The 12585-nt window shown below is 40.2% G+C and overlaps 1 protein-coding gene across 2 annotated transcripts in view; it reads right to left on the reverse strand.

Annotated features, from left to right (window-relative positions):
* Positions 1 to 1273: 1273 nt before the first annotated feature.
* TAOK1 (TAO kinase 1) overlaps positions 1274 to 12585 on the reverse strand; it is a 1359031-nt gene continuing 1347719 nt past the window's right edge. For both annotated transcript variants that reach the window (XM_078680056.1, XM_078680057.1), the window contains exon 20: positions 1274 to 6883. In XM_078680056.1, the coding sequence (XP_078536182.1) occupies positions 6422 to 6883 (462 nt within the window). In that variant the 3' untranslated portion in view covers positions 1274 to 6421. The remainder of the gene's footprint in view (positions 6884 to 12585) is intronic.

The following is a 12585-nucleotide window of genomic DNA, read 5'->3' on the forward strand; positions in this document are numbered from 1 at the left end:
TCTCCCCCACTATTTAATGTATACCCCGCTGACATTCAGTTATCCTATACATCGGAAGAGTATGACATTTAAGATGGCTCATCTTAATAAAATAGTGTTAATCCTACTTGCCATGAAGCCATAGACCGGTATGGATATAGATGTATATCCTGAATATGATGTTCTCAACTAATGCAGTGCACGTGCATACCTTGCTCAATTGTATTCATACATGTTCCTTACACTAAGAATGCCTTGTACAATAATTGCATTCATTTTTCTTACATGCACTTGACATTATATCTAACAATAAACAATAATCAATCAACTAGTCTACCTTTTATATGTGATAATGTGTAGCTTTCCTGGTGCCCGTTGAGCAAATAAAGTCAAAACAGATTTTGAACTCGGCAATGGTTTACACAGAAGGGTATAGTGAGATGCTCAGTCGCAAGTCATATGGCTTCAAGGTACATCCACAAGTCCTGGATTATAATCCAGGCATTTACAGGATTTTTATTCTAATTTGACATCAGTAGGACGAAATTTAAAGCTTACTGAGCACCTTCTTCCCATTAATACTAACCTCACAAATTAGAATTCATGAATTAACAGTGGGCTGACGCTTATAGGATTGCTGCAATGACGCCTCAAAGAAAACCTGGGCATCAAAAACAGAGGGCAAGCAAACTAGGCTAAAAAAAATACACAGGTAACCTAGCATCAAAGCAGGAAACTGAAGATTTTAGCAAACATAGATGAATGTCTTCAATAATAAAAGAAAAGAAAATTAAAAGTGATTCTGTTCTACAGATGATGTTTTGAAGTAAATATTTTTCTTGGTGGTCAAATCTTGTTTAGTGTGAGCATTCAGTTTCCTGTATCGGTTGAATTAGTGGAAAGGTTTCCGCTTGTGTGGTCACAATACATGCTTTGAAATTAGGACATAAGGTCCTGCGGCATTCATTTGACTTCATTCAGTAGGACACCATGCCCCGATCTTTTTTTTTTTATTTGAAAAACAAACTTTTTTCAATTTCTCAGATGCAACTGAAATAATGTTACATCTTAACCAAAAGTAACATTAGTCATTTATAAACAGACTGTGTGATAAACAGCCTTCTATGTAGAATGAGTAAACCATTTTTTTCTTTACTGAGGTCCGTTTATGAATTGGTGGTACGGGCAGAAGTTAAGTGGAAAGGCAGTATGAAGAATTGTAAGAAAACAATCAAGAACCAATGGAAACTGTGAAAGGCAACACTGCTGCACTACGAGGAAACATTTTAAATAATTTGGATTGCTACAATTTTTATATTACAACGCCAGAAGTATCTGGCATAGGGTTTTACCACTGCATTTGAAAGGCTATCATATCCATTATCATGAGGCGACAGACGTAAGCTCTCTGACAAGTTACCAGAGCCTGCATGGGCATACCTGTGCTGCATTATCAAAAGATTAACAGAACACAGATGCTGTCAACGGATACTGCTAAGGAAGGAACAGTTGCTATCAACATGTTTGCCTTCAAAAGACCTCAATCCCTTGAGGCATGAAAAAACACTATCTGGAGAGGTGAGATCCCATTTTAAAGCAACTGTCTGAAGCAGTAAGATGGAGAATGTTTATTCTAGATTTATGATTTGGAAGTATACATTTATCCCTTTCATATGTAAATTAATAATTCTGGTCTTTTCTTTCCATCTTCTAAAACCTTATGACTAATTTGGATTGCTTGATTAGGGAAACGCCGAGGAAGAATATCCCCATTAACCTATCAATTTTAGTAATGTGCAATCCAGATACCAGAGATCATACATTGAAAGTATTCAATCGGCTAAAATTCTAAAAAGTTTCTTACACACTATGGGAACAGATGGGAATGTTCTGGGTCTCAACTTTTCTTTTTTGTGCACTTCGCAACTGCAAACCACTGTTTTTTGAGAACATAAATCCACCTGAAAAATCTGTTCCATGTTAAGCAGATGAATATTTTCACAGGCAGGAAAGGTGAGTTACTATAGATTTAATGATATGTTTAGAAATACGGGGCAATAAAGTCTGATAATGTGAAGTGGGGCAGGTCATTTGAATTCAGGTGTTATGAACATTGGTTTAATCCAAATCATTGTTTTTCTACCTTTTTACTTTGCATACCATTAGATAGTATTGACTCGTTACTTGTAAAGCATTTATGCTAAGGCCAGTTACCTCTGTATTATGGATCAAAGCTGTCAGTTACAGATGACCTGTACGGTATTGCTAAATAGAAAATGAGTGTCAAGGTCATGGTTTTTGAACGGTTGTAAGAATGGAACTGGTTAAGCCACAAAAGGTATCCATAATACAAATGTCTTCTTATCTCACTTTCCTCAGCATCCCTTTAGCTTGACGTGTATAGACTTTGGCTAAATAAAAATTCAACTTTCAATCCAGTAGCTAACATTTTAGGTTTAAAAACTCACTCCATCCAATTAAGTGCTGTCAGTTGAGAAGAAGAAAGAAAACGTGAAATTAAGAAATCAATTGCCAATGTATTAACATGAGGATTCCCAAATCTTGCCTTCTAAGTGGAGACTGAACACACGCTAAAGCCCCTCCAGTTTGTATGAAAATAAAATGTTGCTGAATGCTGGTGCCCTACTGCGTTTGGACTTTGAAACTTGCTATGACGAGATAAGGTTTCTTAGGGACCCGAACTACTAGAATATACAATTGGTTGTGGATGCTCCCTTATTGCTCCCTGATCATCTTGAAAACACCAAATGTCTATGAGATTGTGAGCACCAATGGAATGACAGGCATGGTGTCATTTCGCGAGATTGCTGGGGAGCTGAACAGTGTAGAGAAGATTATATCCACTCTGTTTAAACACACATTTTAGATGAAGTTTATGGGACTGCTCACAAAACAAACACTTCTATTATGACTTAAATGGGTGCCGGTAAAATTGGGTGCCTGTTAAATAAATAAACAAGCAGTGAAGAACGCCTTTTTCTGTGTTTCGAATTCTCTAGACACTCTAGTTTATTAAATTTAATTATTCTTACTTTAGCAGTACCTATGGACTACCACATTAAAACACGTTTTAGGCCTGCATTGTGTAATGCCACACAGAGCACTTAATTAACCAACTCCAATTTCAAAAACTTCCTGTGGAGTTTGGGACAACAATGCATATATTTTTGGCAATGAGTTAATTGTCCTAAAGTAAATAACTGCTGGTGCCAACTAAAACTAAACTAAAGAGGCGAGGCGTGCAGAGCTGTCGCCATCAGAAAAACTAGCACACATTCTGGTGTACTGGGTGAAATAGGGCGCTGCTATGAATTTGAATGGGGCATATAGAAGACAAATGGTTAGCAAATAGTGTATAATAAATGTATCCAAATGAAGCATTTTAGCCTAGAAAGAAGCAAGACTTTTCTACTGTGAAAGACGGAATACAAACTAAGATCCAAGATACAGACAAGGGAACAATCTGTACGGATTCAAGCATGTAAAACAGGATAACTTAACACTTAAAGTAAATTAATATTATTGCTACAATATTAGGAGTCTGATAAATAAATGTTTTATTCCTTTGTAACAATGTTAAAGTAATTGTTTAAGATAGATGACATGCGATATGCCTATAGGCAAGGGTCAACAACTGACAGCAATAAGTATTTGTATATTTATTTGATACTAGAGAGAGAAACTTTTATTGTGCATTCAGTCAATGGTTTAGTGATCAGTTGAATTTTTCTTTATTCTACTTCCCTTAACAACGTCGTACAAGAACACTAATTACAGGACAGCACCTATACTTATCACTTTTTCTGTCAACGGAGAAATTTAACAGTGCAGAGATGCACTGGCTCAGAAAGTGGTAGATTCTACAGGTGGTGTTCCAAACGCTGCATGATCGAGAAGCAATTAGAGTACGCTATTATTTTAGATCGGTGTGCCAGAGGCATCTTAATGTTTCAGCTGAAAAGGTCGCAGACAAGTGCGTCAATACAAATTAGTATATGACAATGTGGTACATTTATGAATGCTGCACCAAAGGTTACTCTTCAGACGGTGGGAAATTCAGCCAGCATACTGGTATGTGGGGACAGGAGGTCAAAGTGCCCGCTTCGCTTTGTTCAGGAACTACACTACAGCATGAACGAACTACCTAACCAAAATACGATTTTTCTAGTTATTGCCAGCTTTTCTCAGCATAGGTCCGCCCTTATTGTAGCTCTTAAAGCCATGGCAATGGTAGGAATGACTTCGCAATCATTCACCTAAGAAATGTCTTATTAGCCTTCAAATGTATGCTACGGGCAATATTACGAAACTCTTCTTCAATATCCCAGAAAACACTTTTTTTTTAGGTTGGAACTTCAGTACTCGTTTTCCTTCTCTGGTATGCAACATCAGTGTTCAAACGAAATATTAACAGATGACTCTAAAAATAGTTTCACAAACTGATACATTTTGGCTAAATAGCAGATTATATATATGGAACTAATACTTTGAAGTATTCAGCTTGGGACTAACGTGTATAAAAAGTGTCAGAGCCGTTACTAATCAACTGGCATGTTAATATAAAACAGTTTAGTGTAAGCAAAATCAAGTTTTAAGAGGCCTTGGCAAAGAAACAGATTAATTTTCCTTTTATTTCCATCTCTTGCATGGTGGAATCTGTATGGATAAATAATTGGTTTAACAATGGCACAAAGCGGACTCTGGGGATTTAATATTTGCAACCCTCTTAGATGCTTTTGCAATAGTACTGTTAATGTCACTGTGTTTAAAGTGCTAGCACGCGAGAGGCATTGGCATTTAATGCGCATTTGTAATAGTTATATTGGATACAGTGACAACGATTCCCGAGTACAGCCCTGCTGAACGCACTGTCCAGCTGAGTGTTCACCATCGGAGCAAAACTGTTTTTTTTTTTTTTTAACGGGTTTAAGAAAATAGGACATTTAAATCGCACCCATGCACTGGTTTGGTTAGTGAAGAATGGAGGGATGTGAATGAGGAAGGTAAACTATTTCCGCTTAAAAACACATTCGGCTGCTTCTCGTAACCAAAAAAATGTACACAAGCAATACCAAAGCAGACAATGAGCGAACTAAACCCAAGCTTGAGTGGAAACGAGATAAGAGGTAAAATTAAACACTACAGGCAATGGAAATGAGGAGAAACCAAACTAACCCTCTCATTCAATGCGGTCTACACAAACAGCGACACAAGTGTGTCGCAGCTGCGACAATAAAACTGGTTCAGATCACCCATGATTGTTTATGGCACAGAGGAAGCAACTGTCAGTCTGCCTAAAACTGAATTTCCAAGTGTGGGTGTGTAGTGTAACAAGAACGCTGTAACAGCTACTTGGCTAGTACGGCTGACTTGCAGAAAACGGCCTGTAAGACAGATGTCTACATCTTGAATGTCGTTCTCTTAACAGAAAGCAGAGATGCGCTCTTGAAAAGTCAGTTAATGACTCTTCTCTTGAGTCGTTGGGATTTGCAGTGCAATCGGAAATTCAGGTAGGTAAACTATCAACTTGGCATTTAATTATATTATTTCTACTTATACTTTATCAAGTCAGAAAACAATAAAAATGCACCGGAAAAACGGACACTGACTGACCAAACATCGCCGAAAAACAAGGCGCAGACTGAGCGGTCACTAGACTGCAAAAATGTTTGCGTAGGTGGAGCGGTAATGACTTTCCGACTAAATTATAATTAAAATTTTTTAAAAATGATAAAATTCATTAACTCAGATTTAGTAGCCAGTGGGCTCTTTCATACGTGGCAATGAGGACTACACCTACTGGATGTTGTGGTTACCTAAGTGTACAGAATGAGTCAACCCTCAACAAATATTTTTGGCTATGGCATAATGAACGCTCAGGCATAAAGGCTTGCAGGAAACAGATGAACTATCTTGTAGATACATTCAATCAGACGAATTGACTGCCACCTCAACATACTACAATTTAGCATATGATGGTCTTTCCTCGTGCGAATGTAACCTGTTAACATGAAAATGGAGTGTCTACTCATGTACTTAAACCAGGCCAGCTGTTGAGGGACACCAGTGCCTGCAGGAAAATCAGGAGTGCTCTGTAAAGGGTTTAGATTTGGCAGTAGTGTTGAGGAAAACAAGCTTTGATGACAGTCATCAAGAACATTTCTTACATTATTTTCCTGCATCTCTCCCTCCTTGACTCCCCTTAATTTCCACTAGAAAAAAATCCTGCAGCCCAATTGTATGACATCCGAGTTAGTAAACACAAACCATAATGCTTTACAAAAGGAATAAAATACACCATGTGCACGAAGCTTGGTGCCACAGTACCAGTGGGAGGAGGCTACTGTGATGAATGGCTGTAGGCAGTTCCCATTGGCAAATGGCTCCAGTGGAATTGCCATTCTCCACCTCTTGCTGAAAGTTATGTATAAGACATGTGTGAGCCATTGGATATTTGTGAAGTAACACTTGTGCTCCTGCTCATGCCCTGCTCTGTCCGTCCCCCTGAAGCTGTCCGCCTCAGAGACTGGGGGCTGTTGCGGACCCCCATTGCGCTACTACGAGGCAATCCTTGAACGGATCCAGAGGGGTGACCCCATGGCTGAGGCCCACCTTGCATGGGGTGACCCCATGCTTGTTGTGGGCTTCCCATGGGATGACCCCAGTGAGCTCCTTGGCCCCCAGTAGGATTGTGGGACCAACCAGAAGCTCCCGGGTAGCTGTGGCTGAACGCCTCGGGGGAGAGGTTTGAGAGGATCATGTTACTAAACCCTAGCCTCATGCTCTCCGAGTCGAAGGCTTCAATTTCTCTGGCCTGTCGCTCCAAAAGGCTTCGTATGCGTTCCGTGCGCTCGTTCTGCAATGCCACCATCTCTTCCTCAATCTATGGATTAAAAAGAAAAGATATTCAGAAAAGAGATGCACGACATGGAGGGTTTGCAGTCAGCAATCAAAATTATCATCTGAGATTTAGAGGAATTAGTCAAAACAGCAAGGAAGGGCAGTGCTGCCCAAGGCCTTCCTTTCCATGGGATTCCACCACTACTGCCCTCGTCTCTAACCTGCAACAGAAGAGGTGTGAACAACACGTGATGGAGAGAACTACTAAAGCTGAATCAATAACATGGTATCTCTTAAATACAGTCACTGTTAGGGCAGAAGTTTTGGTAGTTCGAAGAATAAGTTACTCGCCTTTAACTGCTGTTGGACTTTGTACCTGGCTGTGACGGGCCGGGATTCTCCGGTGCCTTAGAGCCATCCTACGAGAACGTGCAAATGTTTGTGCACGTTCACCGATAACCAATGACTATGACGTAGTACGTCTCTGCCTGGAGTGACGGACGTTGCCGTCTTGCCTTGTGGCTGGCGCGCTTAGCACTGCTTTTTATTATGAATTTATAGATTTCCTTAATCTTCAGAGGTTGATGACAAAGATGCCCATTTCGAGGGAACTTTCAAGAACGGTACCAAGGACATGATATGGTCTATTTCATGTTTTAAACATGGCAAATCATCGCAAGCCTACCCCCATCAGCTGAAGGGCCATCTTTATCTCACAAATACAACCCACTATTGTATGGAAACTCATTTAAGAGGTTATGTCATAAAATTAAAAATCTAGTTAGATGGAAACATGACCCACTTTTGTCAATTCCCCACACGCAGGAACATTTTCCTTAAAGCACCAGAGCTTTAACAGACAAGGAGAGTGGAACTAAGGTCTTCAAATGTTTAAATGGTATGCCTGGTCATACTAATTAATTAATCTGCAGAATGACTTGACAGCAAGCTGAAATTGTTGATCTGTTCCCAAAACATCTACATCAACCAGGAGCGGCGAGTGCAGATAAGAGTGTTGCAGAGAGGGGTACTCGACAGACGATGGAAAATTAAATAAATATTAAATTTTTCCTCGTCGCCGTTTGTTGAGTCCGTTCCACTCTCCCACCGCTCCTGACATCAACCCTGGAGTAGGCTCTTTCCAATGTGCAGAGTTGATTCTTCCCTATTACCTCATCCATGACATTCATGTTTGTGACATGTTCATTTTTTTGGGATCATGTGCGAAATTCCAATACATAATGTGTGACACTATCACAAACACCTATGTTCAACGCAATATATTTTGAAGGCATTTGAACATGTCTTCATGCATGGTGTAGTGTTGTACAGGACAGTCACCACACAAATATCGATGTGTAGAAATATTCTTCAATGCAGATGCACAACCCGAGCAAGTTAACCCCAAGATGGCCAGGCACTAACTGACTAGCTTGGAATGTCCAACATTCACATATTCAATTACTCGAAGAACAAGTTAATTACCTTTGGTAAAGCATTATTTGGAAGAGAGACAGTCTGGCTGTAGGAGCCCTTAAGTTGTGCACTCTCCCCAGGCGTCAGACTGGATCTGGAAATTTTTTCTGCAGTGCCCTCTCCGCACCGGGGGATGGCATCTTATGACTCAGTGAGGACATCGACTCCAGATGTGACGTTAGTGGAGTTATAGAAGTCCTCTCCGGTGCACATACATCAGTTTCTTCTATGAAACCTTTCACGCTAAAACGTAGAGCAACTGTAGAAACTGGCTGTGGAAACAGTGCGCCAAAAAAGATCAATGTATCTTTAAAACATAGTTAGAAAATGGAAAAAATGGTATGATAATACCCACACAAGGCCCGTAAGGAAAGACTCAATGTTGTGACAAAGCAAATAGAAATGAAAGGTATGGCAATACCAAATCAAGTTTCAAGAAGTAAGACCAAATGGTCTGTTGAATTACACAATTTTGTGAAACAGTGATTACAGGTATATAAAACCAGAACTGAAAAGGGTATAACCCTTACAGCACAGATTGTTTGCAGATTGGGGAGGATGGGCAGGGTGTTAATGAATTTGCAGCTAGACTGTGTCTCTACCAGATAATACATTACCAAAGGTAAGTAACTTGTTCATCTGAGAGAGACATCAATCCGCAGATTCCTTAACTTATGAATTAAATACCATTGCTATACCCACCAGGAGGAGGGTCTGCAAACTAATCCTACAAAAGCCCTCAGAGAACCATTTGGTTAAATTAACCAGAGACCAGGCCTATGTAGGAATTAAACAAAAAAGAGCATGGCTCTCCATAGAAACTGTGGCAATGACCGCAGACAATGTAAATAAGGTAGAACTTCGCAGGCATAGGAAAAACAAAGCCTTAAAGACAACAGGATAATACCCTGTCAGAAGACATCTGACAACAGTCAGACAACAGTATTTAACCCCCAAAGGATGAGGGAGTCCTTGGACTACAAGGACTAAAAGCAAAGCAACCAAAGCTTGCAAAGCAAATGCCATGTAACCCGCATTTTGTACATCAGTAAAGAAATGTCTGCAGGTAACCTGTCCTGATAATCCTAAAAACGAAGGGCTTCCAAAATCCATTCCCAATTAAAACTTTGATGAATAAACCCATTCATTGACAGGTCTGGAGGATCAATCCAAGTATCAAGACAGAAGAACGTCATAGTTCAGTTTTAAAATAATTAATATTTTATTTTGACAAAATGACCACCTGAAGGTTCACATAATGCATAGTGCCCGTAACGACGAACAGATGGCAATTAAAAAGATATGAATCTGCTATAAATGTTGATCAATTGGACAAGATCTATATATCCACGTACCACACATACATATAGATCCGAACCCAAAACTTAGTGAACAGAGAAGCGATCGCATCTCACAATTATTTTTTAATGTAATATCCTTTTTATTACACATAGCAGAAAATCTCAGCATGTGTAAACACATATGCAACACACTTATGTAAACTGTGTATACACACAAGGATAAACAGAACTGAAAATCGAGTCCCAAAGTGCCATTCAATATAATATAAAGAGAGATATCACACCCTCAATGAAACCTTGGGTGACTAAGCACTAAAATAAGGATGCCTGTCAAAAATATCTTAACAGGCTGGCACTAGCCTAAAGAAAATCCACATGAAAATGAGCCCTTGCCAGTAGCAAGCACTTACGACCACACTTGGCCTAGAAGGTCAATATGAATAAAATAAACCAACCCCCTAAAAAAAATACAGAAAAAGGAAACCCAGCTGGAGTAATTGTCCACAAAGCATATGAGCCAACATCCAATCTGCGTGTAAGACAAACACGTGTTCAAGTACTAGATCATATGTTCACACTATGATCCCTTTAATGGCGGTAAGGTACAACATAACAATGATTAATAGGGAAAGAGAAATGTCCCCAAAGAGACAGAACATCCAACCTCCCCACAGAAAATGTATAACTATCAAAGTACCAATTCTAAAGAGTATGGAAATATCCAGGATTTTCTCAAAGTGAAAAAGGGTCAAAAAGAGAACCTCTCTTTAGATAAAACAGAAATCTTTCCAACCATGTAAAACATTGTCTTAAACAGCCCTAATATAAATACACAGAAACTGCATCTCAGATAACATTAGAAGCATACTTCACAGAGGCACCATGCTCTAAAATTGAACAAAAGAATAGATGTCACCTCAAAAAATGGAGAATACAAAGATTAAGTATTCAGAAGAATACAAATCAGATACCTTGAATTGTCAAACGTAATGTCTCCTGCAAAAAGGAGCATACTTCCATGGAATGAATTCCTATGTGCAGGTAAGGAACCCACATAATAAAACTGGCATGACCCCCTCACAAGGTAGCATAATCCTAAAATTATCCAACGCAAAGGGTATTCGTGCACCACTTGAATTCAATGCAAAGTGGACTCTTCTAAGTAGCGAAAAGGACTGCGTTGGAGAAACCAGAGACAAAATTACCCCAAGTTGGAAACTCTGAGTATTCACAGAAAACAAGTGTACATTCTTCATACAAGGTTTCATCATTGGAATACGTAATATGTCTCTTATAAGAGATATTACAAGTGAATAGTAATACATACAGTATATAAAACTGCTTTGAAACACGCATGTGAAAAGGTAAACTTCCTAAGTAGAAGACAACACCTGCAAATGACCTCTTGAGCATAAAGCCCATTATCAGAGGAAAAAAGAAAAAGAATATACCTCAGGATTCTTTATATCACTTAAAGTGTTACAGACAATATTAAAACAACATCTGCACTTGCACAAACAGCAACCAGGTGGAATCAAAAGAAGGATGTGTCAATACCTAACACATTAGGCCTGAGCTTGCCAAACGAAAGTCCTCCAACAAGGAGGAGCATATTTCCATGGAACAAATGCCCATGTGCAGGAGAAGAGCTCAACACACATCAAAACTGGCATGATCCCTTCACCAGGAATCATAAACCAAAAAATCACTACAATAAACAGAGAATGAGTAAGGAAGATTCTGTATCACTTCTCCTATCATGGAAGTGTCTCAATGCTGAATCGGCCTGAGCCTCAAAAAGATGGGCACGGTCAAAAGACATATCGACTAAAGTCGCCTGTACAGCCTCTGAAAAGCCTGAAGTTGTTAACCATGTACAACGCTGGAGAGCCACCAAAGAGGCAGTGGTCTGGCCTACTGAATAAGTAGTATCCATGCTACATCTGAATATTAGCTCAGCTGCCTGTTGGCCATCTCAACATCAGAACGGAGACTCTCAAGACGTGATGGCAACATAGTCTGTAAGGACCCCACAGAGCTTGGGTAAAACATCCCAGTACACAAGACGTGTCGGTAGACCCTAACGCACATCTAGCAGAAGCATAGATGTGCATGCCACGTGCATCTTGACTCCTAGAGTCCCTGTTTAAACGAGAGGCTACAGCCGCCTGAACTACCAGGCTACAAGTGGTAGGATGTCTGAGCAGACAAACTTGATCTCCTGGAGTATGCAGATGCCTGTGAGGTATAGCATGGTCCACGAGACCCCTGTGTCAGGTTTGGTCCAAGTACCCAACAATATATCGAACAGGACCTCACTGTGTGAAAGAACAGGCTCTCCCCCCGAATGTCCTCGATAAGCGTCAATGGACTTCTCCACCGTAGGCAGTGGCAACACATCTGCGAAGGCGGAATTTGCCTCAGAAGCGAGAAGAACAAGTTACTTAGCTTCGGTAATGATATATCGGTAATCAACATTAGTTAGTTAGATTCCTTACCTTAGAATATCCCCAGGCGTCAGACTGGATCCTTAAATTTTTCGTCAGCAGTACCCCTGCGCATCGGTAGGCGTCGTCTGTGGATTCGCGTCCGTCGTTGCGATTGCCGGCATGACGGAGTACTTAGACCCCGCCCTCGCGCGCCGACGTCAGTTCTGTACATAGCTTTCCGCGCCAGGAACACAGAGCCATGAAAGAAACCGACACTGGTGCCATGAAACTAGGGCCCTCAAAGGGAGATACCTTAACCCTAGATATTGGTTCGCAGAATGGGGAGGATGGGTGGGGTGGTAAGGATTCTAACTAACTAATGTTTCTTACAGAAATATCGTTACCGAAGGTAAGTAACTTGTTCATCTGAAATAAGTTACATTCCTTACTTTAAAATAGATACCCCAGCAATACCAACCCCGGTGGTGGGCCTGCAAACCAAGATCACACCAGGAAGTCCTGGAGAACGGAACGGCCAA

The sequence above is a fragment of the Lissotriton helveticus genome, chromosome 3_1 (assembly GCF_964261635.1).
Source record: "Lissotriton helveticus chromosome 3_1, aLisHel1.1, whole genome shotgun sequence".
Classification (NCBI taxonomy): domain Eukaryota; kingdom Metazoa; phylum Chordata; class Amphibia; order Caudata; family Salamandridae; genus Lissotriton; species Lissotriton helveticus.